This window comes from Mauremys mutica, chromosome 14, assembly GCF_020497125.1.
Source record: "Mauremys mutica isolate MM-2020 ecotype Southern chromosome 14, ASM2049712v1, whole genome shotgun sequence".
Taxonomy (NCBI): domain Eukaryota; kingdom Metazoa; phylum Chordata; order Testudines; family Geoemydidae; genus Mauremys; species Mauremys mutica.
The window spans coordinates 13241596-13269347 of NC_059085.1; the positions used below are offsets into that span (position 1 = coordinate 13241596).

The 27752-nt window shown below is 46.3% G+C and overlaps 2 protein-coding genes across 3 annotated transcripts in view; both read left to right on the forward strand.

Annotated features, from left to right (window-relative positions):
* The window catches only part of MBTPS1 (membrane bound transcription factor peptidase, site 1), a 44090-nt gene extending 42571 nt beyond the window's left edge, over window positions 1-1519 (forward strand). Inside the window, exon 23 of the mRNA XM_044987297.1 lies at window positions 700-1519. Within this exon, the coding sequence (XP_044843232.1) occupies window positions 700-896 (197 nt within the window). The 3' untranslated portion in view covers window positions 897-1519. The remainder of the gene's footprint in view (window positions 1-699) is intronic.
* A 2989-nt stretch (window positions 1520-4508) lies between these two features.
* SLC38A8 (solute carrier family 38 member 8) overlaps window positions 4509-27752 on the forward strand; it is a 37138-nt gene continuing 13894 nt past the window's right edge. The window contains exons 1-4 of one of the 2 annotated variants that reach the window (XM_044987363.1): window positions 4509-4726; window positions 17057-17247; window positions 25790-25988; window positions 26739-26898. In XM_044987363.1, the coding sequence (XP_044843298.1) occupies window positions 17059-17247; window positions 25790-25988; window positions 26739-26898 (548 nt within the window). In that variant the 5' untranslated portion in view covers window positions 4509-4726; window positions 17057-17058. Of the gene's footprint in view, window positions 4727-16186; window positions 16205-17056; window positions 17248-25789; window positions 25989-26738; window positions 26899-27752 lie in introns of those variants that run through there. The other variant, XM_044987364.1, reaches the window with a different exon arrangement.

A 27752-nucleotide genomic window follows, 5' to 3' on the forward strand; every position in this document is an offset into this window, starting at 1 on the left:
GGGAAAGAGGTTCTGGTGAGGAATTGTAGGGTAGTTAGCAGAGTCTTCAGTTTGAATATTGTGTATTCTCCTTCATGGGATTTGCCTTCACCGTGACATCATATGCCCTGCAAGAGCCCATTTCAAAGCCGTTTGCTCTTGGTGGAATACACACACAGAGCCTTCAGTTCCAGGGTTCTAGAACTAAGGGAATAAAAAAAAAAAACCCAAGCCCAAAATTGTCCATCTCTCTACACCAGCTTGAGCTGAGTGCAAAACCAATCCTTTCACTGCATCAGAATTTGTAGTTAATGTATTGTTTCAATTTAAAATATAAATCTGATAGTAAATTAATGGTTAAGGTGGGTTTGTTTGTTTTTTAAACTTGCTTTTTCTTTTTATAAGAAGCAAGACATTGCTATCTCTGGGGAAATTTTATATACGGATCCAGGCTAGGTCTTCATTTGTCAAAACTAGCTCCAGATGAAATCTCTTGTGTTCTCTTGCAGATTTATCGATCCTCCTCTTCTGCACTATTTGCTCTGCGTTTATTAATCTGCCTTTTTAAAAATGTAATCTGAGTGAATTGGTCTCTGCTTTAGTTAAGAATAGTTACTATATGGCATGTTCTGTAGATAAAGAATGTAAATGCTGTTGAAAAAAGTATTGAAACAGGTACATTTCTTAATTGTTCTCTTTCCCCACCGCTCCCTCTGACAGGTATAATGCCTGGCCGCTATAACCAGGATGTGGGACAGACAATACCTGTCTTTGCTTTCCTTGGTGCGATGGTGGTTCTTGCGTTCTTTGTGGTGCAGATCAACAAAGCTAAGAGCAGGCCAAAGAGACGGAAACCAAGAGTCAAGCGACCACAACTTATGCAACAGGTTCATCCACCAAAGACGCCTTCCGTTTGACAGACCACGCTTGCCAAAGATGTCCTTCTCTTATTGGCTGCTTTACTGGACAGGTGGTTGCTCCTGATGACGATTCATCATATATGGTGATTGTAACCAGTGATTCACATGTGACATCATCTCATAGTCTTTGGCTTCTGACAAAAGGGACTAATTTGATCGTATATACATAGAACTACGATTTTCAGCAGGTAAACTCACCAAAGACTTGAACGCTGTTTAAAAGCCTGCTCAGTCATTACAAGAGAGGGGAAAGGACCTTTTTTTTTTTTCCCTCCCAACTGACCAAACTAAAATTTGTTTGTAAAAGCTATTTTCTATATTTATTTTTGGGAAGGGGGAGAAAAGTCACTTTAAGGACCTCTGCTATTTGGAAGCAAAATCATTTTTTTCAGATGGAATGCAATTTTGTAATACTGTGTTGTGACGAAGAGTAGAAATTATATCGTACTCCTTTAACGATGTAAGAGGAGGGAAACTGGTACAAATCAACGAGACATATCTGTTTGTTTATTTTTATAAAGCCAACTACCATGATGTTTTGTAATTTTTGGTCATGATTTCACCATTGTTGGTGGAGCAAATTTTCAATAAATATGTTATCTATATGACGCTGAAAAAAATGTGCCCACTAATGGTTCTTTCCCATGCCAGCCTGGAGAGCAGGCTGCCAAAATAGAGAGTAATTCTGATGCCTATTTTATGTTTTTCCCCTTCCATTTTGCATATTAGTGAGCAGTGTCATAAAACCAGGATTTCTGCTTTTAAGTATTTAACCTGACAGCCTCACATATTTATCTTCTTAAAATTCATTTTAATGTTTTAGAGTCATTCTGAGGGTTTGTCTGCATGAGCAATCAGTATGCGGGAAGCTGGGGTATGAATCTATCCCATACTAGCCTGCCATGGACTGTCCATGTGGACTTTGCTGATGTGCATTAACAGTTTGTTAATCATCTAGTCTCCTTTGAAATGGGACTAGACAAAGGCGCATTAACGAGCTATTAATGTGCATCAGCAGGTCCATACAGACAGTTGATGTGCACGGGCTAGTATGGAGTAGATTCACATCCCACCTTGCCAGAAACTGATTGTTCGTGCAAACCAGATGTTCATGTAGACAAGCCCCGAATCACTGAACCACACTAGGAGACTTTGCTACAATATGCTGTCTCAAGAAGGAGTTACAACTCGGTTAAAAATCTGTAGTGTGGCTAATATCGAACCGTATGGTAACTGACATAAATAGCCAAACTAAAACCTTGACTATGTGAAAGTTTTGTTCTTTCTAATTTATGGTCTACTATTTTTGGTATCGGTTAGAATTAAGGCCCCGCCACACAGTGCACCTGGCTTTATGACATGCCCCTGGATTAACACTCTTGCTGTTGTTAAAATATACCAACCTATTGGAGAAAAGGTACAAAGCTCCCACGTCTGCAATAAAAATGCAGCTTTACAGAAAGAGCGGATTGGACAATGTCTATACAAAGAATATGCGCAGACAAGAAGGTGAGGACTACTTTAAAGGGAAACGTTGAAAGGTTTAGTTTAATCTAAGATGTTTGTCATTTTGTAGGCTAAAAATATAGAAAGTATCATCTTCTTAGAGTGCAAGTTAATGATCATTTTTCCCCAGTATGGGGGTACATGCTAAATCTGATTCCTGCTTTGAGACTGGAGTTGGATGTGGACCTTTCTACTGTCTCAGTAAGAAAAGAGGTGTAAGAAGACATGTTTAAGAGAGGGTGTGTGGGATCATCCTCATCAGGGCTGAGGGGCGGAGTTTAATAGAGTTTTACTTACTGTAGTGCAGATAATAAAAGAAATGTCAGCCAACACCGTACCAGCATCCGTTGTCAAAGTATAACCCAGCTGTGGACTGCTCCTGGGCTCCTCATTAATACAGGATACCCAAATCTCCTCCGCCTGCTCGTGAAAGGCAGTGTGCTTTCTTGAGCTCCCTGGTCTCACTGAAATCAGCTGTTCTGCCTAGCTATTATGATCTCAGCCTCCAATCTTGGAAGCATTTTAATACTGATTGATTTTAAAAGAGAGAGTGATACAGCCATGCCCCCCTAGTGTGGACACAGTTATACTGGTTGGGTGGTTTGTACTAGCATAGCTATTCTTGTACAGAAGGGGAATAAACTATCAGACACCTTTATAGCAATATAAACTGGGTCCTCACTAGTGGTTGTCCTGGTATAACTATATTGGTAAAAAATCTCTCACACCCCAGCCAAAATAGTTTATACCAGTACAAAACCTCTGAGTTTAAGAGAAGGTTGTGGCAAATGGCCTTGCATCAGTTGGTGAAGCATTTTAAGAATGCGTTTCAACCATTCTCCAGTGCTGGAGCAGGAAACTGAGAGCCTGGGTTCTGTTTCCAGCTCTTTCATGACTCGTTTTGTGACATTGGGCAAACAAGGCACTCGGATTCTGTTAATCTATCTGTAAAATAGGAATATTATCTATCCCTGTGGAGCTGTTGAGGCTTAACTCTTGTTTCTATTTAGATTGTAAGCTCTTCAGGGCAGGGACTGTCTCTTATTCCATGTTTATACAGTCTTAGCTCAATGGGATCCTGATCTCAGATTGGTCTGAGGGACATATAGAACAGCTGTTTGAAAATTTTCTGATGGAACAGTTTTGCATTGGAAAATGCTGATTTTATGACATTGAAACATTTTTGTGGAAATACTGATTTTGTTGACAGTCTGTATGGAAAATTATTGAAGCATTTCATTTTCTCTTTATCATTTTGACTTGTTATATTATAAACTCTGTCTAAAAGTTGAAATGTTTGACCTGATTGAAAGGAAACTTTTCAATGAGATCAAAATGAAATGTTTTATTAATCATTTTGCAAAAAAGCTGAGATTTTCACTTTTCATCATGTTTCAGGGCAAACCCAAATTTCAAAACCTCAGAATTTCTGCAGGATGCAAATTGGTTTTTGACCTGCTCTAGACTATGAGTTGTGGCACTCCGAAATAAGATGGACGTCATAACCAGATGGTCTTTGTATTTAATTATTATCTCTACTGCAGTAGCACCTAGAGGCCCCATATGAAAGCGAGAGCCTATTGTGGTAGGCACTTGTACATAATGAAAAGGCAATTCCCTACCCCGAAGAGCATAGAGTCTCAAAGGCCCTGATCCAGCACATGCTTGTGCATAAAGTTAAGCACCTGAATGTGAGCAGTGCCATGGAACCCAATTAAGCATGAGTCAGTGTTTGCAGGGTCAGGGCCCAAATGGCTAATTTCTCAGTTCGGTTCCTTTTGTACAGAGGGGTTAAGCACTCAAGCAAACTTTAAAAATTACACAACACTCTGTTGGCCATTGCTTTTGCTATTATTGAACCCTTATTGAAATAAGAGCCCGCAGCTCAAGCTCTTCCTTCTGCTTGATGCTAGAAATGTTAGTGGCAGATGAAATTAGCATTCTGATTTTACTGTGAGATCAAACAAGAAAAGATATTCATGAGGGAGCAAGACCCAGCTTAAATGCTTTAATTAGCAGACCTGGGAAGAAATTGTTTACCTAATTACAGGGTAATAGATTTAAGCTTTAATATCCTGACACAGACTCCCTAGGCCGTTTGCCCAAGGGTTGCATAGGCAGGGACAAAACCCACAATACATTTTTACCTGCTAGATCTGCAGAGGATAGAACCAAACTGTCAAGGATTAAGTGATTGGAAAGTAGATGCAGCTGAAGTTCATTAAAAGATAAGATACAGCTGGCATGCAGCAACAGCAGGACAGAGGTGCGGAGCAACTTGGATACAGACTGAGAGGAGACTGCATTTCCTTAACACCAGTGTGAGTCTGACTGATTTTTACCTATTTATAATTTTAGAAAATCATTCTCCACATTAGTCCCCCTCCTGCAACCTGTCTCTGTGATGCCTGTGGGAAAGTTGCTGACTGACAGTGTTACAGTTGAGGAATAATTTTGGGTCTAGTTTACAGTCCTTGATTATTTAACATAGAGATAAAGAGCTACTAACTTATCTCTAAGTCTGTTGCTCTCCTTCTGTTACCTGCCTATTATTTATCTGTGATCTTTTCAGGGCTGGGACTTTGCTGCCAGTGTTTGGAGGGCACCTACTGAACTGGGGGGAGGAGCATTACTGGAAATAAATAATCATAACCAGGAGTGAAAAAACTCTGCTTTGGTTTTGCTCATATCCCCAAAAGGGAAGCTGAACTTTGTCAGCTAATTGCTGGTGAGGGGAGATCCCAGCCTGCTATTGCACTCTTTTTTAATGCTGTTTTTACTGCCTGGTTGCTTTTCATGGTTGTATATAGACATATTCTGCCTAGTAGAGACCAGATCTAAATGTGGCTTCTAAAAACACCTTTTCTATGTGCCAAGTTGCATGTACCTGTAGTGCTGTGTCTGGGTAGGTAAATGTGAGAGCTGTTCGCTGCTCAGCAGTAGCTCTCAGAGTGCCTTGGATGTTTGAGCTTGTTTTGAGAGTGTGAATGTTTGCTAGGACACCTGAGGTTGTCCTTTTACAGTAAGTGTCATGGGATCTTAAACCTGAGTGGTGCCAAGAGGTTGGGGGGAAACTAGCTCCAACCACGCAGCAACTGCCTAGTGCTATGTATGCTTTTTTTGTGTTGTCGTCCAAACTGAGCCCAAATCTCCGGAGGTGAGACTTGAACCCATGATCTAACTTAAAGGTAAGTAAGATTACTACCAACTCTGACCTAGGTATGTGCTGTCCTAAAGGCAAACTAAGGCTGAAATGAAAATCAGATGAAGCACAGAGCTGAGTGCTGAATGCCTTTGCTTTCAACACAACTATGCATTTTAACTAATCTCTAAAAAAAAATACTTTCTCCCTGCTTCCCCAGCAGCCCTGTCTGAAATAATTCTTGCCACTTGCTGGTGTCCAGAGTGCTTTGTTCTGTGAACTCACAGGTACTGTGTGTTGCAATGAGACTTTCTGTTTCAGTGAGGTCACAGTAGGTTGCTCTTTGGAGATCCCATCTGTGCCAGGAGACTTTCAAAGACAGAAAAAGTATTTTTTTTAAGAGATGGGCTGCTATATTTTTCTCTGCTCAATGTCCCCTCTTGGACTGATGATCTTCTCATGTGCAGCGTGTCTATACTCAATTTTAACTCTGCAGTTTACCTTTAAGAAATATTTCACATCTTAATAGATCTGACAAGTTCCCTTGTGAAAATGAGCAGTGACACAAGGACTGGAAATACCGTCTTTCATGGTGAGAGTTGTGAATTGTGTGACGTGTTACCTCCTGCTAACAAGCATATCACAAGTGACGTCAGATGTCTTGTCTTCACGCTGCTGCAGTCCAGACTGCAGGGCTGTGATTTGTTAGAGTGCTCTGGACACTGAGCAGTTAGAGCGCTCTACAGATCATGATTTCGTAGTCCAGATGGCAATGCTATGTAGCTATGCCCTGAGTCTTTAGTCAGGAGTGTGTGACCGGCTATTTCAACAGACATTTTTTTTTCTCTGTTGCTCATTTCAATGAGCTATTGGGTTATATGTACAAGCAGCCCATAAGAATGCAAACTCCCATGATAACGAATTGCTACTGTGTATATCCAATATCTTTTAAAGGCAAAATATCCTTTGGGATAGTGAGTACTAAAGTTTTTGCGTAGTTCTGGCTAGCTTCTCTTTTTAAAGCCAGACATTTTAATGTAACTCTTAGACCATGTCAGCAGCTTGTCATTGCTGCACTATGTTCAGAAGGCAAAATCTTGTAATGTATTTGCCCAAAAGATCTCAGCTCAGAGGCACCACTCCCCACCCCACCAACCCTGGTGAGACCTCGCTCTTTACCTAATTTTCCAGCGGGGTTGACTGAGGAACACAAAGGTCAGGGGACTTGTCAAAGGTTACACATGAGTCACTGGCTCAGCCAGCATTAGAGCCCAGGTTAAACGGCTTAACCAATGGGAAAGATGTTCTGTAAAATAATTTCTAATTGGGCTGACACTTTCCATACCAAGTTTCAACCCAGTGCAATTATAAAGAGCTGATGCACCAAGCTCCCTGTGGGAGCTGTGATGAAAAGATCCAACTCCATCTCTGTTGCTCTAGCTGAGCACAAATTGTACCATAAAAGACTGGCCTATAACTGGAGGGGGAACAGGCTGATTAAAAAAATTACATGTTGGAAATCTAGCAAGTGCAACTACACTCGAATGACTTGTTTTATATCTGTTCAGTGGACAGCTGGTTCCTGTGACTAGAACTGGGCCCAGCTCCCCTGTCTCGGAGCAGATGAGCCCAATCCAGCCAATTAACTGGGACTGGGTTACATCTGGGCCTATTAAGGTCTGCCAGAGGGCAGGCAATGTGGAGGTGGAAGGGCATGATTGGGACAGGCTGTGCATGGGGAAGGGGAGCCAGCACAGAGCCAACTCCTGTGGTGGGTCCCAGGAGCAAGGGGCAAGCAGCCCTGGGGTTACTGCTCCAGGGAGGGAGCAGAGCTGACTAGAACTGGGAGGGAACCTGCCAGGAAGCTGAAGCGCTGGAGACCCTGGGAGGGGGGTGGGTGCCCCTGAAGCCTGAGAGCAAAGGGTGAGTTCAAAGACAGGTTTTTGTTTGTTTTACTTGCCTGTGTTAAAAGAGACTAAACCTTCTTAAAGGGGACTGGGTTTGGCAGCAAGTGTTTGGAAGCTGGGGAGAAGCCTTGCCCCATGATAGACACAATCAGTATTTATGCCTGACTTTACGCCCAATTTTTGAGTATTTTGGCTGAAGTGCTATTCCCCCTGCCCCCACCCCCATGCACACGCTGAAATAACGGGGGTGCTGTGCACCTTCATTGTCACGCTAGGTCTGTTGTTTGAAGGACAAAACACTACAACACTGTGTGGTGACACTTTGAGATATTAAAAATAACAAACTTCTATAAATGCTGAAAACAGCTTGAGCTAGAATCTGAAAAAATGGTGCAGGGAGATGGAAATTTTTTACGAATTTCATTTGTGTCTTTTGCCATCAACACTTTATTTTGTGCTCTGAAAATTAGGATTTGCGTAAATGGAAAAATGTTGCTAGATAACAATGGGTGGGATGGGGGGGAAGCCTATTTCCCCTCCCCTCCCCGAAATACAAAAAATTACAATAATTTTCTACAATGTTGACAGTTTTTCACACAACTTTTATTGAAGAAAGACCATTTTTCCAACAAAACCATTTTCATTAATAAAAAGTTCACAAGCTCGACTTAAAAGTTTCAGTGGCATTATCAGACTTGAAGAGCTCTGTTCAGCTCAAAATCTTCTCTTTCAGCAACCGAGGTTGGTCCAATAAGAGCTATTGCCTCACCCACCTTGTCTCTGATTGATATCACATCTATTTAGAACTTACGAGAACGTCTAGGGGAGTGATTTTTCTTATGTATGGAAATAATTATCGTTAATAGGTGAAGTCAGGTAAATGAAGTGAAGTAATTTTCAGGTTAAAACGTATTAATCCATGTTTAATACTAGAGAGTTGCATGCTTTCTTGCTTTTGTGAGCTAAGCTCATTGAACAGACCCAGGGGCATTCCTCTCCCCTCCCGCCCCCCAGTCCAGTGTGCCCACTGTCTCCTTCCCCTCTATTTCAAGGACTCCCTGCCCCACAACTCCCTCACTCATGCCAGGGGCTCTGTGTGTCTCCTAATCTCTCCACCTCCCTCATGTTATGGTCCCCCCTCTTCTCCCATGCCAGGGGATCTGTGTGACCTCCACATTCCCCCTTCTCCCTATTCCCCCAGCTATACTGGGTCTCCCACTCTCTCCCCTCCCCTTTTCTCCACATGCCTCCTTCCCCCCTTCTCTCCCGTGCCAGAGGCTCTGTGTGCCTCCCCGTTTCACCCCATTCCAGGGGCTCTGAGTGCCACTTCTTCCCCCACATTTCTCATTTCTTTTTTTCTCTGGGTGTAAACATTTAAAATGCCACTGGGACGTGGGCAGAGCTAAAATGTGGGGTATTGTTTTGCTGGAAGGTGTTAAGGGCTGCCACCAACCACTGCTTTGAGCTGTAGACCATTAGAGGAGATGAAAGCTGCTGGCAATCCAGATGCCAGGGCTTCATTTCCCCCTTTGCTTTTTCTGTTTTTCCCTTCCTTCACCACCAAAATCGATAGGGTTGTGCCCATTGATGCCAAGAACATTCCCAGAAATTGTGAATTGATTGGATTTGTCATTCAAGAGCTATCGCACTGTAGTGAGACAGAGAGATACCAACAAGTTGAGTCTTAAACCTTGATTTGCTTGGCTAGTTAACTGGGGATTAGGCGAGATGACCCTTGCAGTCCCTTCTAACCCTCTGATTCTGTGAAGACGCTGAAATTAAGGCCAGTATACATAATGCTGACCTGGTCTACAGGCACATTTTATACTGATTTAACTATTTTGATTAGGTTTGAGCCTTTTTTTTTAAAAATTGAAATAATTAAACCAGCACAGAAGCTAGTGTGGGCACCATAATACTGGTATGGTTTATTTCACTAAATTTGCAGGAATAATCTATATTGGTATAAGCACCTTTATAGGAGTTTAAGTGCATCCTCACTAGGGGGTGTGGTACCACTTTAGCTAGACTGGATTCAAACTGATACAGTTAAAGCAGCACAAAAGCTGTGTATAGACAGCCCCTTCCCAATTGAATAGCAACAGAATCAGGATTCCTGGGTAACTGTTGCCAGGTCTTCTCCTCTCATGAGTGAACTGAACTAATTCTTAAAATCGCTTTGACCTGTACTGTCTTCCGAGTAAGGCTTGTACAGCTATATTATTGAGCACAGAGGTGGCTCTTGTAAATTCTGCCTTTGGGTGGGTAGTTTTCCTCATCTCACAATGGCTTCTTTTACCAGGGAAATGTGACTTTGTTTTGTGGTTTATTTATTTATGTATTTATTGAACTTAATCCATCCTCCCATTCAGGAGTGCAATCTGGGGCAGTGGTGACCACTGGTAGTGTAGATTCTGAGGAAGGTTGGAAGATGGGGGTGGGGGAGTGGATTAATCCAGTCCAAAAAACAAAAACAACCAAAAACCCCACATACGGTGAAAGCTCGCAATTTTGGGGGGGGGGGGGGGTGTCAAAATTTCAGTTAGCTCCACTTGGCACTTCTCATCTACAGACTCAAAGTGCTTCCAAAGGAAGGTGGCAAGTCTTGTTTGCCTTGTTTTACAGATGGGGAAACTGAAGCACAGAGCGGTTACATGGTTTTCCCAACGCTACACAGGGAGACCCAGGAATATAACTTACCGGTACATCTCCTGAATCTCAATCTGGTACTCTATACACCATACAACACACTGCCTCCCGGGTTATACAAATGGGTAGACTGAGGAATGAGCAGGTTAAGTGACTTGCCCATGGCAAAATTTGAAATTGGAGCCAAGGAGTCCAGATTTCAAGTCCTTGCTCTCTTGTTTATAATGGAGCAGTGCCCAAAAGCCCCAGCCAAGACTGGAGTCCTACCCACCCATCAGATTCTACTGCAGCAGGGACTTTGCTAAAGGTGGATCTAGGGAAAACCATGGATTTAGAAGCTGGCTTTTTAATGTTGTCAGGCTGCAGTAGCGAGAGAGGGAACCTGGAGTACTGGGCTTGAGGCCTAAACCAAAGTCAGCAAAAGTCAGGCCCTGCTGTCCGGTACATGAACTTGGCAAGGAGATGGCTGGCGTTGCTAAAACACAGGCACTCCCAAGCAGTACTAGGCACTAGGTATTCACTCAACACATTCCAGAAGGCTAGTACAAGAACACCCCAATACAAAGTTATGGTATAAACACACTCTTCAAAGATGATACAGGGCCAGGGTGGTGTTCAAACCAAAAGGTTCAGAGTGTAGTTGGTAACTAACCATGTCAGGAGGGTAATATGCAGCTTGTTTGTATCAGTGTATAAAAGAAGGGTCACAGAAGGGACGTCTTTGTCTGGCCAAGGGGGCAGTGGAGAGTCCCACCGCTGACTGAGCCAAGTCCTTGCTACTGGGCACTTGTGTGTTAGTGTCCACGTGCAGTCAGCTGGGCACTCATACTGTGCCTTGAGGGCAATAAACCTGGCCGAGCGCCTTCACCACTGAACCAGATCTGCGGTCTTTCTCGGCAGTACTAGTGAGGTCTGCTGACTGCAGGGCTGGTGCAGCATACGGAGAGAGAGCACACACAAATCCAGCAATTGACAATGCAGGCTACTTCACAACTGCCTTTTGCAGTTTCTTGACACTTCCTCTGAAGTATCTGGTACTAGCCAGTACTGGAGACAGGATCTTGGTTTGATCTGATATGGCAGGTCATGGATATCCCTATGAAGGGCAGACTGCAATTTACTCTTTACCAGATTCTAGTATGATTAGCCTGTGGAACTCCCTACCACATGAAGTGTCCAGGGAGGGATAGCTCAGTGGTTTGAGCATTGGCCTGCTAAACCCAGGGTTTATGAGTTCAATCCTTGAGGGGCTATTTAGGGAACTGGGGTAGAAATCTGTCTGGGGATTGGTCCTGGCTTTGAGCAGGGGGTTGGACTAGATGACCTCCTGAGGTTCCTTCCAACCCTGAGATTCTATGATTCTATCTTCTACTTGTGCTGGCTTTCAAAGAGCGTGATAGGCAGCAGCATACTAGCCTTCCATTGTTAAACATTAGCATGAGTTACTCCAAAGCAACCGGTGGAAAAACAGAAGAGGGAAGGAAAAACAGGGAGGGAAGGAAATCAGTGTCGCAAAGAAACCCAAACCTGATTGGTATAATATACCACTAGCTTTCAAAGCATCCTAACATGGTGGTCTGCAAAATTTTATAACCTCGTAATCCAGCAAAATAAATACTGTGTGAAAATATCTTTGCCTCCAAATCAGGCTGTTTGATCAGAGAATGAGAGAACCAGGTGGGTGATCTCAGTCCACACTAAAGTGGATCAAATCTTTTGCAAATAAGGTCACGTGACTTCATCGGCTGGCTGCCTCCCAGGCTTACATTCACTTCCCTTCCTGGCATTCTCGCTCAGTATTTGCTTTGAAGAAGTTATTAGCCTCTCTGGAAGGTGCAATGTTCACTGAGTCAAGAAGTCAAGGCATTGCTGAGTACAGACCTAAAGACACCATGCCAGAGTGCAGGGCTTTCTCCATCTATCCCTGAGAAAACAACAGTGGCTGTGGCTGTCAATCGATCAAAGCTGCTGTGAAAATTATATACAGGAAAACATTAATAGAACGTTCTTTGCATAAACACTGAACCATTTTAGACTCTATCATAATTTCCCCTTGGCCCAATCCTTCTGCTTGTACTTCACCGGCGGTGCAGCCCGCCTCATCTGTACCCAGATTCTCCTTGTGACAGCTGCTCCCTGGCCTATCCTTTCCCCTCTCCCATCCTCCAAGCAGTCAGCCTTATTTTCTCCAAGACAGCGGATCTTGGCCCTGCCTCCTGTGCAGCTGCTCATTTCATCTCCGATATCCTCCCCGTCTTCTAATCCAGCTGTGTCTAGGCCAAGCCGCTGATCTTGTTCTTTATTTCTGTAGCTTTCTGGGAACAGGCATTTCCTCAGGGCTTCCTTAATGCATCTTTGTATAACGTCTCCACCACCAGGGAAGCAAGGCAGAGCCGAGAGTGCCTAAAATAATGCTAAAAGAGCTGCACCTGGCCATGGACACAGCAACAAAGGACTTCTAGACAAGATGGGTGGCTTTGGGGGCTGGGGAGACGGATGCTGGACCAGCTGACTAGAGAAGGGGGGGATCAGACAGGAAAGGCAGCTGGGTTCAGGGAAGAGATGGATGTGAGGCCTGAAGGAATTGTCCTGGAGAAAGGGATCATTGGTATGAAACTGCTGCTCCCCTCCCTGTGTAGACAGAATGTGATAGCACAGGCAGACGTATCTGTGTGTTATCAGCATGGTCGCTCTGGACCATCTAGGGCTAGCAGCGTTGCTTGTTCCCCTTTGGAAATCGCTCTTTTCCAGTGATGTAAAACTCCCATTTCTAGTCGTGCGGGGGGAACTGAACTTGCTTTTATGAAGGGCAGGGGGTGAATGAGGCAGCCAGAACGGACAGCTGGCTCCACTCCTGCAACTTCTTCAGTGCTCTGCTTCGATCCCTGCACTCTGAAGAAATATTCATGTTCACTGCACAGGAGCCCAGAGTCCATAACACTGAGGGCTGGGGGAGGAGGAATTGCCTCTAGCCACTCAACCCTGCTGCTCCAGTGCTAGGACATATAGATACCAGGGAAACCGTCCTGCCACATTGAGTCCCATGTTCAGGACAACCATGCTGGGGTGCAAGATTTAAGGAGCATGAGGCAGGGCTGTGCCACAAAATGCAGGGCTCTCGGCACACGCTGAAGCAGGCTGCAGCTGCCTTCTTTAATGATGTGGAGGTGGGCCCTGCAGACACTACCTGTCCCATCATGCAGTGTCCCATCTTGAGCAGCCAGCTTGCTTGGAGCAAGATGGAATGTTACATGCTGGAACCTGTTGCCTCTGTGAACCTCCCTCCATATTAAGCGAGCAGCTGGGAGCCATGGTGAAGAAACCCGAGTGTCATCTTTTGTCTTGTGGGCCACACTCTGGCCATCCCGACCCTGAAGGCACAGGACCCTTCATCTCACCTTCTGGCTCTGGTGGTCTCCGACATCTGGAGTGATTGACTGCTCCTCCTGTCACTCTGATCTGTGTGCACTTTAATTAAAGGGATTCCTGAAAGCCTTCCCGCTTTACTCAAGACCGTGCTAATGGGGAAGCTGTATTTTCTCATAGCATCGCTAATGAACGTTCACAAACCCTTCCACAGCCCTGAGACCAGAATGAAATAGTATCAAAGCGCCGGTCCGAATTGAGAGACTTTCCCACTGGCTGGTATTTTACAGCCCACTGGCCAATTTCTAAATCATACATGTTCATTATTTCTGAATTCTTTTGTGTACGGCTAATGAAGGCCGAAAAGGATCCTTTTAAATAGTTACAAACACCGTAGGCTGCGAAGATCTAATTGAGGTGACAGGCACAATTAGCCGTCCATAATTCCTTAGAGCAGCTGATTAAAGTCTCTTTATCCCTCTTACTGAGATCAGAAGGTCACATATTTGGGAAATATAAAATGAATGAGGGACTGTCCCAGGGAGTCATTCACACGTGGTATTAATACTGAGGTGTGCTTTCCTTGGAGATCCTGGTTACAAGCAACTAGGAATTAAGACAAAGCAGCCAGGCATCAACCTAGCTTAAATGACTTGGGGACCAAAATGTCCACCGTGATGCATAGGGATTAACCTTTTCCTCTGAACAGTCGGTCAGCCCAGGGCATCCCCCAAGATTCGGAATTAGAAGGCAAAGGCAAAGCTATTTAACAACAAATTTCTTTCCTTTCTAACTTGATTGTGTGAATTTCAGTTTTGGCTGAATGTGCTTCGCCAGCTTTTAATGTGTGTGCTTGTTCCTTGCACAGGGACGGTTCTGATGCCTTGGGAGCAGGATCTGGGGAGGTTTGATGGGGAGCACATCCTAGATATGGAGCCCAGCTCCATGGAAATGCCGTCAGAGGGGTGTTAAGGAACAGAATGGGGTGGGGAGCTCGTGCATCCGTCGCTGCTTGAGTCCATTGGCCATTGCCCCTTGCAGAGTTGGGAGTGCAAGCAACGATATGCAGGCTGATGCAGTAACAGCCACAGAGAGAGTCCGGGATTACCCACTTGGATATTCCCACTGGTCAGCCTTGGTATTGGGGGTTGGATGTAGGATTAGGCCATTAGTGCTTGTGAAAGGTTCTAGGTTAGCAGCCATGGAGCCTGAAGTCCTAAGGTGCATCAGGGCAAACAGCCACTATTGCCCCACTAATGTGCCTCCCCCTGAGCAGAAGGGGCCACCCCTGTGGCGTGGGAAGATAGTTGATTGTCCACAGCTAGTCAGTCCTTGGCCTCTGCTGACAATGCCAACAAGCACTCTCCTTGACAGCTGCAGGTTGAACTTCCTCACTGCACATGGGCAGCTACAGAAATGCTGATGGAGCCCCCAGCCGAGACCTCCTGGGCCGGAGGAATGAGTCTAGATGGGTCATTTACCAGCAGTGGTAACTCTAAAGCAGCCAAAATTAGAGCTACGTAAACACCCTCTCTCCCCTCGCCGCCATTAGCGGCTTCGCAAACCCGCCTCCATCTGTGGGCAAGTTTCAGAAATGGAAATTCCAAGATGAGCCCCTGTCCTGGCAGGGAACTTGAACGCTCAACGTATTGACTCAGAGATAAATGTGCCGGCCACTATGACGACTCATGTGCATTTGTTAGTCCCTTCCTCTGCACTGGTGATCGTGCTCCTATCTTAGTGCTCATGAGAGACCAAACAAACGCTGCTGGGCAAAACAACGCTTTCCTTTGGTTGGGACGTTTCCGAAGTTCCACGCAGCTTTAGAGAGAATTAGATCATCCCATTGCTGGGAAAAAAACAGGATTCTATGTGAGCCAAGATGGGATGTTTAATCTAGAGCAGTTTGAGTGAAGCCACTTGCCGCACTGAGCATCAGACTCTCTGCTCAGTTACCCGTGTGGAAATCTAGACAACTGCCATTGACTTTAGTGGAATGAGTCTGACTTTTACTCCAATGTAACTGGGGTCAAATCTGGCCCTTGGTTCTGTGGACTCTGACTGGGCACAGTGGGCCCAATTCTCCTGTCTCACTGGTGTGAATTTGGAGTGACTGTATTGAAGCCACTGGACTGGGCCAGTGAATTTGGTGTAAGTGAGAGAAAAATCTGGCTCATGTATTCATTTTCTCCATACTGTAGAAGAGACTTTATTCCAGAAGTTGATTCAATATGAAAGGGAATAAGGGAAATCCTTAATCAAATGTTGATTTGCAACGTTCTACAATTCTGCATTGCTGTTTGATATATGGCTGCTATGTCTGTTTATCTAGTTATTAACACTGATTTAATATGAAAACTGTAACCCAGAGCTGAGCAACCAAAGAAACAATGGAGAAATTTGATATTGTATGTTTAGCCTTCTTCCAAAGGATTAAAAATGTATCTGCAATAGTGGAAAATCCCCAGACATGCAATGAAGAATGCCAGGTGTTTATGCTAGCCTTGAGTAGCCACAGAAGCTGGGTGGGTCAGGGGAAGATTCACTCAGCCACACAGGAAGCTTTGGGCAGGAGAGAGGGGAAGGCTTTGGTTAACAGGGGAATCCTGTTGACCCATGGACTAGCCAAGGTCAGAGAAGGCTCCATGTTTCTGAAGAGAAGTCCTGAGCCATAGAGGAAGGATCCCTGAGCACCTCAGAAGGCTCTGCCCAAGCCCAGAGAACACTCCAGAGAGGTGAGGAAACTGAGGCAGGGGAGAAGACTATCAGTTTGTTTATTTTGTGTACCTTTGGGCATCTCTTGTGCTGTTAAGCAAAGAGCAGCGATGTTTAGAATCCTTGTCATTCAACAGAGGGGAAGTAATCATACGCATAAGCCCTGATTCAGCAGAGCATTTCTGCACACATTTAAAGGTAAGCATGTTCTTACGGAACTTGCTGAACTGGGGCCAATAAGGTCTGACAAAAATCCTGTGACGTCAGTGGATAGGGAGGGGTCTTCCCACAGGTGTCAGGAGCTATGGATCAGGCCCAGGTTGTCATTTTGTAATCTGTAGGCATCTAGTTTGGATTGCACAGAGGACAGAACACTCATATGAAACTCTCCCCCGACCCTGGTTTTCCCCTAAAGGCTTTAAAGCCCATTTCTTTGTTCTTCATCCCTGTACACACCTCTCTGCAGAATCTGACACAGCTTCGTCACTTACTTTGCTCCACTTTAATCCTCTCCAGAGAGATCGTCAATTAAATGAGCCACTGAGAAATGACTGAACACAAGTTGGCTCAGTTAATTGGTTCACATTCTCCTGACCTTTGATTGGCTGAGAAGAATCTGGTTTCCCACAATCCCTCCCCCCACAGGTCTGTGATTGGGGGTGAAAGTTCTGAGGCCCCCACTCCTTTTATTTTAATGTTCTTTGCCAAAGCAGGGAATAAACTGTTTGAAGGAATTTGTGCTACTCTGAATCCAACTCTAGAGCTATGTGAGTGGAGGCACCTTCCCCAGGATCTGTTATTCCAGAGAGACTTGTTAGTCAAATAGATCTGTCCGCTCTGAGACAATTAAACCCAGCCCTCTTTCCTTTCAGAGATGGAGGAGTTGGCTAGAGAGAGCATCGGCTTGTTAGCCAAGCCTACACTGGAGTCAGGCAGCCCAAACTTATCCTCTGCTGGGGCTGTCTTTATTATGCTGAAATCATCTCTTGGAGCAGGACTTCTTAATTTCCCATGGGCTTTCAATAAGGCTGGAGGGATCACTACAGCTGTTCTTGTGGAACTGGTAAGTGACAAGTAAATATCCCAGAGCTTTCTGTATAATGATTGACTAGTGCACTGGAGGGGGCAAAGATTCTGCGTTAGTGGCTAAAAAAAAATCCTGTAGCTTAATCTTTCTCTAGTGGTAACAAATGGCTTTCGGTCTTTCCCCTGTTCCTCCCACACTCCCTGTTCCCCTTAGGTCCTCTAGAGGGTCTCTTTGCTGTGAGACTGACCTCCTGGCCCGCCCTCTATGCACCACCTCTTATCCGTTCTTGAAACAGTGGCACTAGCTAGTAACTGTAGAGCAAAGGCAGAGAAAAGAGGTGAGTTCAAAGGGCATCTGGTCGGAGGTGGCTCAGTGGTTTACTCTGTAATTAGGGTAGGGAGCAGGGAGTTTAAAATAGTTCAGAGCCAGTCCCTGTTGAGGATTGTGTGTTGATGTGCAAATGCATAGATGTGACTAACATTGGGCTGATCACTGTGCTTGCATATCCCCTGCCTCTCCTCTACCCTGTGTCTATCACTCACTCCTTTACACCCCCGTGCTGCCGACACACAGTGCAGGCTCCAAGCTAAGCACGGGAATGTTTGGAATCCGGGGCCTCAGACTGTAAGCTCTTCGGGGCAGATGCCATGGCAGCCTATAGCATCTAGCCCAAGAGGGCCCAATTCCAGCTAAGGGCGGGAGCCTTTAGCTGCCACCACGTAATCCGAATGGAGACTCCTGTCAACTTGGTACAATTATTATGGGAGAAAATATTACATTAAAAACCCCAAGAAAATGTACTTTATTAACTTGTGAAGAAATGGAAAGTTTTGTAAAAGTTGCTAAGGTATATGTGATCATAAAAGCAATTAACAAAGATAATTGGGTTGGTAATTGGGGTGAATGAGGATGACAGAAATGAGGTGTATACATAACTTTCATCCAACATTCTCATATTAAAAATAAATTATTCTTATGATTTGAATAATAAACGGAGAGAGATTGGCTCGAGCATTCAATAAGATTCAGTTTACATATTACCAAAAGTACATTAACCTTTGATGGTAAAAACACCCAATAGATCTGACAGATTCAAATTTGCAAACTTTTTCTCAGTTTGTTTTACTTTTTTATAATAAAGACCATATCTATATAATTTAAAAGTCAATGGACTCAAGGGAAAAAGCCATAATTTGAATTTTGGCAACATTAAGCATGACCAACTTGTGTGCACTGATACTACTTCCTAGGGATAGGACTGAGGCAACGAAATCTTGCTTGAATTCACCTTTTCTGGATGTTCCACATTACAATTTTAATTAATAAGAACCACATCACTTACCACAAGTCTAATGTAGATAGCTATGGGGACAAAGATGGCACCCCTGTATGGAAATCTATGGGGATGCTGTGCATGGTTATGACCTGTCTATTGGAGGATTTTAAATTATTTGTTCATGTTGCTGGTAATTGAGATATGTAAGAGAGAGTTTTCTACTCTGCCAGTGAAATTTCTTGATTAATTGAAGCTTTTCCAATCAATTATCCACCTACTCCAATGCCACGTTTTTCTGCAACGTTTGATTAAAATAACATTGACTTCTTTGCACAATAATCTAATTCTCCTTCAGACAGAGCTACACAATTACCTTCATGACTGTAGTTTCCAACCAGTAATGTTAAAGAAAAAATGTCCATATTCTCGGTTAGCTTCAAGACCCATAGAAGTCAGTGGAAAGGCTCCCTTTGGCTGATCAAGTGTTTGGATTGGGCCTCACATCAGCATAAAATAGATTTAAGATAACTGGGGCGTCTTAACATTAAAATGCAGGATTTAAGGAATCTGAAGTGAGAAAGATCATGATATGAAGATACTGAATGGGACCCAAATGATTAATTACAGGTTGATGGAAGTCTACTAAGTAACAAAGATTCTGAAGAGTAAGACAAATACCTAATTTTCATTTATACTAATAGAATTGTTAATAACTGCTGAGCATGTTTTAAAAGTTGGTAAAGGACGAAAACAATTTTAGAATTTAAGTAACCCATTAATACGGTGCTGTTTATGTGCTAATCATGTTTATTGGCATAATATGCATTTCTTATCCTCCAGCTGGTAAGAGTTCTTACACGAGATCCCACAACTTGTGTAACAGACTCTTTTCTTGCAGCTTAATGCTGGTGAGACAACAACCATTAAAATCAAATATAAAAACACACAAAAGCACAACTGATGGGCAGCCATGTCTTCACAAATAGCCTGAAGCCTCCAGCATAGAAACCATTGTGTCTTGTCTCTAGGATTTGCAGGAACTGAGTGATGTAGGAGCAGGTTCATAAGGTTACAGGAGAATTTTTCAAAGGCACAAATGGGACTTGGGAGCCCACCTGCCCTTTATGCCTTTTAAAAATCTTCCCCTCACGAGAATATGGACCTTTATGATGTTGATGGCACCAGACCTTATCCTCTTCCTTACGCCGGTTTCAGTGAAATTACTCCTGTTGTACGACAATCAAGCTCCACTGGTGTAAGTGAGAAGAATGGGGCTCCGCTCTCTCTGTTGGATTTTTATGAGGAATATGATCTGAGCCCATTTTACTTTTCCTGCATCAAGTTTAAATGAGTCACTGACTGAGGACCTGATCCAAAACCCATTGTACTGAATGGGATTGGGATAAAGGTATAAAGTAATGGTAACAAATTGATCACATCTTAGTCTTTTCAGCTTGATGCAAGCAAGGCCCATAGGAGTTGGGACATGGATGAAATCAGGGCTACCTGGAGTAGGGTGACCAGATGTCCCAATTTTATAGGGACAGTCCCGATTTTTGGGTCTTTTTCTTATATAGGCTCCTATTATCCCCCCCCACCCCGTCCCATTTTCACGTTTGCTGTCTGGTCACCCTAACCTGGAGAGCTATCTTCCTGTATCAGAGGGGTAGCCGTGTTAGTCTGGATCTGTAAAAGCAACAAAGAATCCTGTGGCACCTTATAGACTAACAGACGTTTTGCAGCATGAGCTTTCGTGGGTGAATACCCACTTCTTCAGATGCATCTGAAGAAGTGGGTATTCACCCACGAAAGCTCATGCTGCAAAACGTCTGTTAGTCTATAAGGTGCCACAGGATTCTTTGTATCTTCCTGTAGTTACTCTCAAAGGAGAGTCTGACTGCCTGTGCAAATTCTGTCACATGGTGCTGAGACTTCCAAACATATTGTAAGTCTGATCTGTAATACACAATATGGTGCTTTAATGTCACCGTTAGAATAATTAAACTGAACGATGATTGTGGGTTTTTTTTTAATGTTCTCTTGACTTATGTGCATCTAAGTGGAGTCACCTGACTTTCCATTTTCTCTCTTAAAGTGCATGTTGTGGTGATTTAGGGCCTTGATTTGGCAGCTGGGCTGTGACCCTGTGGCCCTGTTCCTTCTGGTGAATAGTCCCAGGGAGTTACTGACTCTAGTATTTCTTCAGCACACACTGGCTCAGTGGAACTTCTCACAGCTGTGCATGATGGCATGAGCAGGACCTTGAACTGACGTTGAAGAAATCATACCATATTGGCCTGATACCCAGAGATGCTGAGCACCCACAATGCTGACTGAAGTCAAGGGGAGTGGGCAGGGCCGGTGCAAGGATATTTCGCGCCCTAGGCGAAACTTTCACCTTGTGCCGTCCCTGAGCCCCTGCGCGGCGGCACCCTCCACCCTGAGGCACCCCTCCACCCCAGCTCACCCCTGCTCCACCTCCACCCTGAGCACGCCGTCGCTGCTTCACTTCTCGCCAATCAGCTTAGGCGCCGCAAGCCTGGGAGGCGGGAGAAGTGAAGCAGTGACGGCGTGCTTGGGGAGGAGGTGGGGCAGGGGTGAGCTGGGGCAGGGATTTCTCCTGCGTGCCCCCCCCCACTCCCCTGCCCCAGCTCCCTCTGCCTAAATGCCGGCGGTGACCAGCGTGGCCGAAGATCCGGCCACCGCAGTCGCTGCCAAAGAAAATGGCGCCCCCCAAATCCTTGCGCTGTAGGCAACTGTCTAGGTCGCCTAATAGGTTGCACTGGCCCTGGGAGTGGGGGCAGCTAAGCCAGGCTGGAAATGAGGCCCGTGTGTATAGCTAGTTCTCTGGCCTTTTTTTCCCGGAGACTAAATGAAAATAAAGGCAGGTTTAAATCTTTTAACTTTGTATTGTAAGTAAAGTTACTAACAGGTGTGCGTTAATTAAGAGATTTCTTCTGGGTTCATTCTCTCCGTGAAGGCAGGCTTCCCCTGTAAGATGTATTTTTTTGAATGTGTCCATCTCTGCCTCTGTCATCCTCATCAGGGGTGTAATTGGTGCTGCTGTAAATGCTTGCTGGTGAGTGTGCAGGTTTAGAAACTTCTAGATCTTCTCTGCAAAACCCCCGGAAGAAACTTAATCTGATTCTTGGCTCTTCCATCTCAAATATCGGACTTCCCTTGCTATTGCTCCGTGCTTGTAGAATGGTGATTTGAGTGAAGGCAGTGAAGGTTCGTCTGCACTGCAAAGAAAAACTCGGAGCCCTGAGTCTCAGAGCCCAGGTCAAGGGACTCCGGCTTGCGGGGCTACAATCAGCAGCGTAGACATTCCCACTCAGGCTGGAGCCCAGGCTCTGAAACCCAGTGACCAGGAAGGGTCTCGGAGCCCAGGCTGCAGCCTGAGTGGGAATGTCTACACTGCTCTTTAGCCCTGCGGCCTGAGCCCCGCAGGTGCAAGTCAATTGACCTGGGCCCTGAGCCTTGGTGCTGCAGGTTTTTCTTTGCATTGTAGACCTACCCTCAGGGTCAGATCCTCTCTGGTGCAAACTGGTCTAGCTCCGGTGGCTTCAGTGAAGCTATGCTGGCTTACACCAGCTGAGGATTTGGCTCAAGGAATCTACTTTGCTGCTTGTTTTCCATGTTACCACATGAAATACCTGTGGAGTACCCCAAAAAGTTCAGCAGGCCGCCTTAGGCAGGGCAGCAGACGGGTGAAAGTAACTCCAGATACTTACGGGTACGGGGCTGGGGCTGCTCCGGTCCCCGGAAGGGGCGGGGCCTCAGGTGGAAGGGGCGGGGCTGGGGGGGTCAATGTCCCCCAGCCAGCCCTTCCAGGCCGCCTGGCCCGTGCCGCCCGGGGCTTCAGTGACGATTTAAAGGGCCTGGGGCTCCTTCTAAGTCGCCGGCCCCGGGGCAGCTGCTCCCTTTGTTTCCCCCCCATCGGTGGTCGAGGGCAGGCAAAAGGGGCAGGGATGTTAAAACGCTGCAGCGTCCTTTGCTGTGGCAGCGCTTTAAGGTTGCTGTGCCCCAACCCGGTCGGCAGCCCTGCCGGTACAGGCCTGCCAAGCAGGGCCGGCTCTAGACCCCAGCGCGGCAAGCACGCGCGTGGGGCGGCCCTTTCCCGGGGGGGCGGCAGGCTGGGCCGGCGGACCTCCCGCAGGCATGACTGCGGACGGTTCGCTGGTCCCGCGGCTCGGCTGGACCTCCCGCAGGCATGACTGCGGCAGCTCCAGCGGAGCCGCCGGACCAGCGAGCCGCCCGCAGCTGCGGGAGGTCCAGCCGAGCCGCGCGACCAGCGGACCCTCCGCAGTCATGCCCGCGGGAGGTCCGCTGCTCCCGCGGCTCCGGGGCGCCTCCCGCGCATGACTGCTTGGGGTGGCCAAAAACATGGAGCCGCCCCTGCTGCCAAGCGAGGCAAAAGGGGCAGGGACATTAAAGCGCTGCGTACGGGCCGGTGCGGGTTCTTACCTGTACACGGTACCGGCTCACTTTCACCCCTGGCGGCAGGGCAGTGGCGAGAACCTTGTAACCAGTGTGATTGCCTTGATAATGATAGTGACCTCCTGTGCGACGTGCTTGGAGATCTACTGATGACGAGTGCTCTGGATTATTTCTCTTGTGTAGCTCAGGTTTCCCAGCGCAAAGAGGCAGGAAGGAAAGTCCTTCCCTAACTGCAACACTCCCCGCAATCTGTCCCACTTCCGCATAGTCAGTTTCACTGTTTCCCATGTAGAGTCAATCAGTTTCCCTTCTTGTGGGGGTTCATTCTTTTGCATGGCAGCTGCTGGCAAGAGGGAGAAAAAGATTTTTAAAGATGGGATTGGAAACTCACAAAAGTTGGCAGAGGAAGCTGGTGGCAAGAGCAGTATCTGAAATCACTTCCAATTCTTTTTCATGTAGCTGGCTAGTTTCCAGGGGCCCCATTCCTTTAACGGCGGCGATAAGCAGACATGCTGGTGAAACCTGCTGCCCAGTCGAAGTTTTAGAAGTTAACCAGTTGGGAAAAGTGCGTCAGGGAAGGATGAAGTATTTCAGTCCCAGTGCTGTTTGTGAGTCACCTCTCATGCAGTAAGCGAAGTTAACTTGGAGGATAAGAATTCAAAGACAAAAATCTATGGAGCTGCCACGTTGGCCAGGAGGCACCTGCTATCCGATCTGAAACCCACTCACGCTAAATTAAATGCTGCTTGTGACCGCAGAAAGCGTGCTTGGGGGTGCGCGGGGGAGCATGGCTGCTGCGCTACCCTTGAAGAAGATGAAGTGTCTGCTCCGTTGATGACTGGGGCTGAGGCCATGTTTCAGCCCACTTTGTACAGTCGCGGTGCCAGTGAAAAGTAATGATCGTCGAGTCCAAAAGCTGTGATGTGTCAGGCGCTGTGTGGGAGCACCAGGGGGTGGGAGAAAATCATTGTCTTGCCCTCTATCCCTACCCCCGTCCTCCTGTGCATTCACCGAGGGCTGAGCAGAGTCCTCCCTTAAATCTTCATCATCTTCCCATTTCAATATCTCTGGGGTATTAAACATAGTATTTTTTGTGGATTAAAGTAGCTTTTAATATGTGGCTGGGATGGAGGCTTCAAACTGAAAGCCCATCGATAGATTTCTCACTTGCAGAGGCTGTCTGGTAAAAGGCAGCCTGTGTTAACAGTTACTACAGAGCGGTCACTGACCTTCCCTCCAACCCTCCGGCGGAAGGTACGCGGTGATGCCTGGCAAATTCTGAGTTTGGGCTGGTTCCTGATGTAGCCATTTTACACGGTAAGTACCAGTTCTATACCTTGTATTGTCCTAACACTTCCCATTCCATTGGGGGAGGGATGGCTCAGTGGTTTGAGCATTGGCCTGCTAAACCCAGGGTTGTGAGTTCAGTCCTTGAGGGGGCCACTTAGGGATCTGGGGCAAAAATTGGTCCTGCTAGTGAAGGCAGGGGGCTGGACTTGATGACCTTTCAAGGTCCCTTCCAGCTCTAGGAGATTGGTATATCTCCAATTATTACCTTATTACCTTCATCTGAGAGGTGTGGGCTGAGCACAGAACTGGGAACGAGGCCTCTTGCGATCAGATCCCGGCTTTGCTGCTGACTCTTTCCCCTACGCAGGACGTAGCAGGAAAGAAGAAGAATTTTCTCGATTTCGGGCATGGTGTTGGCAAGGGGAAAAAACGCTCAAGTGTAGTAGTGAGTTAGGAAGCCATGAGGCTGCCTTTGGGTTTCATTGTTTTACAATCCTATCCCTCTTGCTGTGTTATTCTGTTACACACCCACACACACACACCCCCGCTACGTTTCTATATGAAGGTTACTTTAGAGTACGAAAAAACATCAAGGGAGAGAACAGCGTGTGGCTCCTTGTGATAGGCTGCAATGGCTCTGAGAACCAAAACCCACCACTGGCTCTGAACGTGCAGAAGAGCGGTGGAAATTTGAAGGTGTGGTGTGCGCCATAAAACAAAAGCATCGCTGTTTTATAGCTGCACACAGCGTGTGGGTAATACTGAGGTGATGCTGCTGGAGGGTGTTTTGACAGGAAAATTATTGTCATAAAATGATCCTTCATTCGTAGCCTATCTTGGTCTAAAAAAGCACCACCACCATGGACTGACGTACTAGGTGTGTGTCCTTCAGAATAGCATTGGCAGATCACCTGTGTTCTCCTATGGCCCAGATTCCACCAGGAAATAAACAAGAGACCAAACCTAAAGACTCTCGTTACACTTGCATATTCATTGTTCTCAAGCCTGGATGGATACGTTACGTTATACATAGATACATAACACCCCTTTCTATCCACCTATGAATCAGGGCTAACGGTCTGCATTAGAAATGTCAATGCATCCATTAAAGTAGGCGGTTAGATTGCCCTCTGCCATCTAGTGGCCAGATACAAGATTGGACGTTGCCAGTTCGGTTTTAGATTTTTCTCTCTTATCCCTCAAAAGTGTCTTTTTGTTCTATGTTCCTACAGCGCCTAGTGCAGTGGGGCTCTGGTCCATGACGAGGGCAATACAAATAATAACTTGGTGATGGCAGCGATTCTGCTCTCTCCCTTCTCCATCTCCTAATGGTTCAGAGGCATTCGCTTTACTAGAAGAATCCAAAGGAGGCAGCCTCCTTTTGCCAAAGCCCGTGATGTGTTTGTCTTGGGTATCAGTTGCTTTACGCTTATGTTACAAAGCTGCCATGTAACTTCCAGGAAAAACTTTCACAGCATAAGATGGGCAGCTCTAATCATCACTGGTTAAAGGAGGACGGATATAAATGCAAACTCACTTCACTTTTCTTTCCTATGTCCTCCATCTCCGCAGGGCTCCTTAATATTCCTAATCAGCGGCCTAGTGATCCTGGGATATGCCTCCTCCATCAGCACCCAGTCCACGTACCAGGGCGTAGTCAGAGAAATCTGTGGGTCGGCCATTGGGAAGCTCTGCGAGATCTGCTTCATTTTAAATCTCTTCATGATTTCCGTAGCCTTCCTCAGAGTCGTGGGCGATCAGCTGGAAAAGTGTAAGTGTCCATGCCTAGAGAATGGACCTGGCACAGAGTCCCCTTGTTCTGACCATGACCCTAGACCCACCAAAGGAGAGGGGGCCGTTCATGCTCGTGCCAATAGCATGAGCTATTGCAGCCTGTGTCATTCAGGCTCTCTGCATGTACATAAACTGCCCCATAGGCGAACATAAGAGACTTCCAAAACAAATGCGTCGGGCTTGATTTTGGGGCAGGGGTGCCCAACTTGAGATACCATAAAGAGGCCTGATTTTTGGGAAGTGCTGAGCATCTGCTTTCTGAGTAATTGGCCCCTTTAAGGGGTCTCCAGGAAAGCACCCAGAATCACTAGTCACGTTTGGAAAATTAGGCCATTAACTTTATCAGCACAGAGACAGTTTTGAGGGCGTCAGGGTGTTTGGCACACCCTGCGCCCTGTGTTTTTGGCGAAAGGCGGCCATCCTGTCAATGTCCTGTTCTGCCAAGGGCCATTTTCTCCATGGTCCATCCCTGTTTCCAGTGGAGGCTAGTCCAGCGTCTGACGAGCTGTTACGCTGATAGGACTATAGAGACTGCATGTGAGGATCTTACCGCCCTTGAGCCCTCTGTTTCAAACTTGATCTTAATTCCTGGGGGCTACCGAGCAGTTCCTGTGTTTGAGATCTAAAAAGCGATTCACGTTGTTGCTGACCACTAGGACAACACAAGACAAGCGGATGCTGAGCTCCCCTGCCCCCTTGAACCACCTCTTCCCTTTCTCCTCTTCAGTATGTGACTCCCTCTACGTGAACGTGACTCTGAGTGGAGAAGGGCCGCCTCCTCCCCAGCACTGGTATACAGATTACCGCTTCACCCTGACTGCCCTGTGCACCCTGGTCATCTTCCCTCTGTCTGTTCCCAGGGAGATTGGGTTCCAGAAATACACCAGGTACGCTTGGCGCTAATGACAGAGCTATGAGGCTGGTAGGCTGAACTGGGGCCAAATGCACCCAGCCCTCCAAGCCAAGGGTGAGAGACGCATGCTGAGCCACTGGCAGAGTGCTAAGCCCGGTGCTCGGTTACTACAACTCACCTGATGTGGGGACTTAAGGGGAGGGACATGGCAGGTGCAGGCTGGTGTGCACCAAGAACACTGTGCCCTATATACCCAGTGAGCCACTGAGCAGCTGCAAGTAGCCTTCTGATTACTCCCTGGTCAGCGGCTGGCCCTCCTCCCTTCCCTGGTCTCGCTTTCTTCTCCGTGCCGGTCTTAAACGCACTCAAGTGAGCCACTCCCCCTGGCTAGCAGGAGGAGGAGCTGAAATCCGGCACGTGCACAGCCTCCGCGTTAACGCAGATTTTATCGACTCACCCACATCCTGGCCACGCCCACTCTCTGCCACTTGCTGCCCATCCTCGCCCACTGCTCCAGTCAGTGCAGGTGAAGAGCTTGTGAGCTTCTGGCCACGCTACAGAAACGCCCGTCCACGGGTATTGAATCAGGGTTGTGCTTTGGGTTTGTGGGCATCATTGGAGCCCTACATGTGTGTTAGCTGAGCTCTCGTTGGCTTGGGACTTGGTGAATTGGTTTCGCTTCTTAGAAAAGTTTAAGGAACTTCCTGGAGAACATGGTAAATACAACATGGCAAGTGAATCCCCAGTGTCCAGAGCAGAGCTGAGAAGACAAGCTGGCTGTCAGCCAATAATCTCACTTGTAATTGCTAATAAATAGGATGTGACCTAAAATAGGCACCGTAAGAAGAGACACTGAACATGTTAATCTGACTTTCTCTGAGGTCGCGT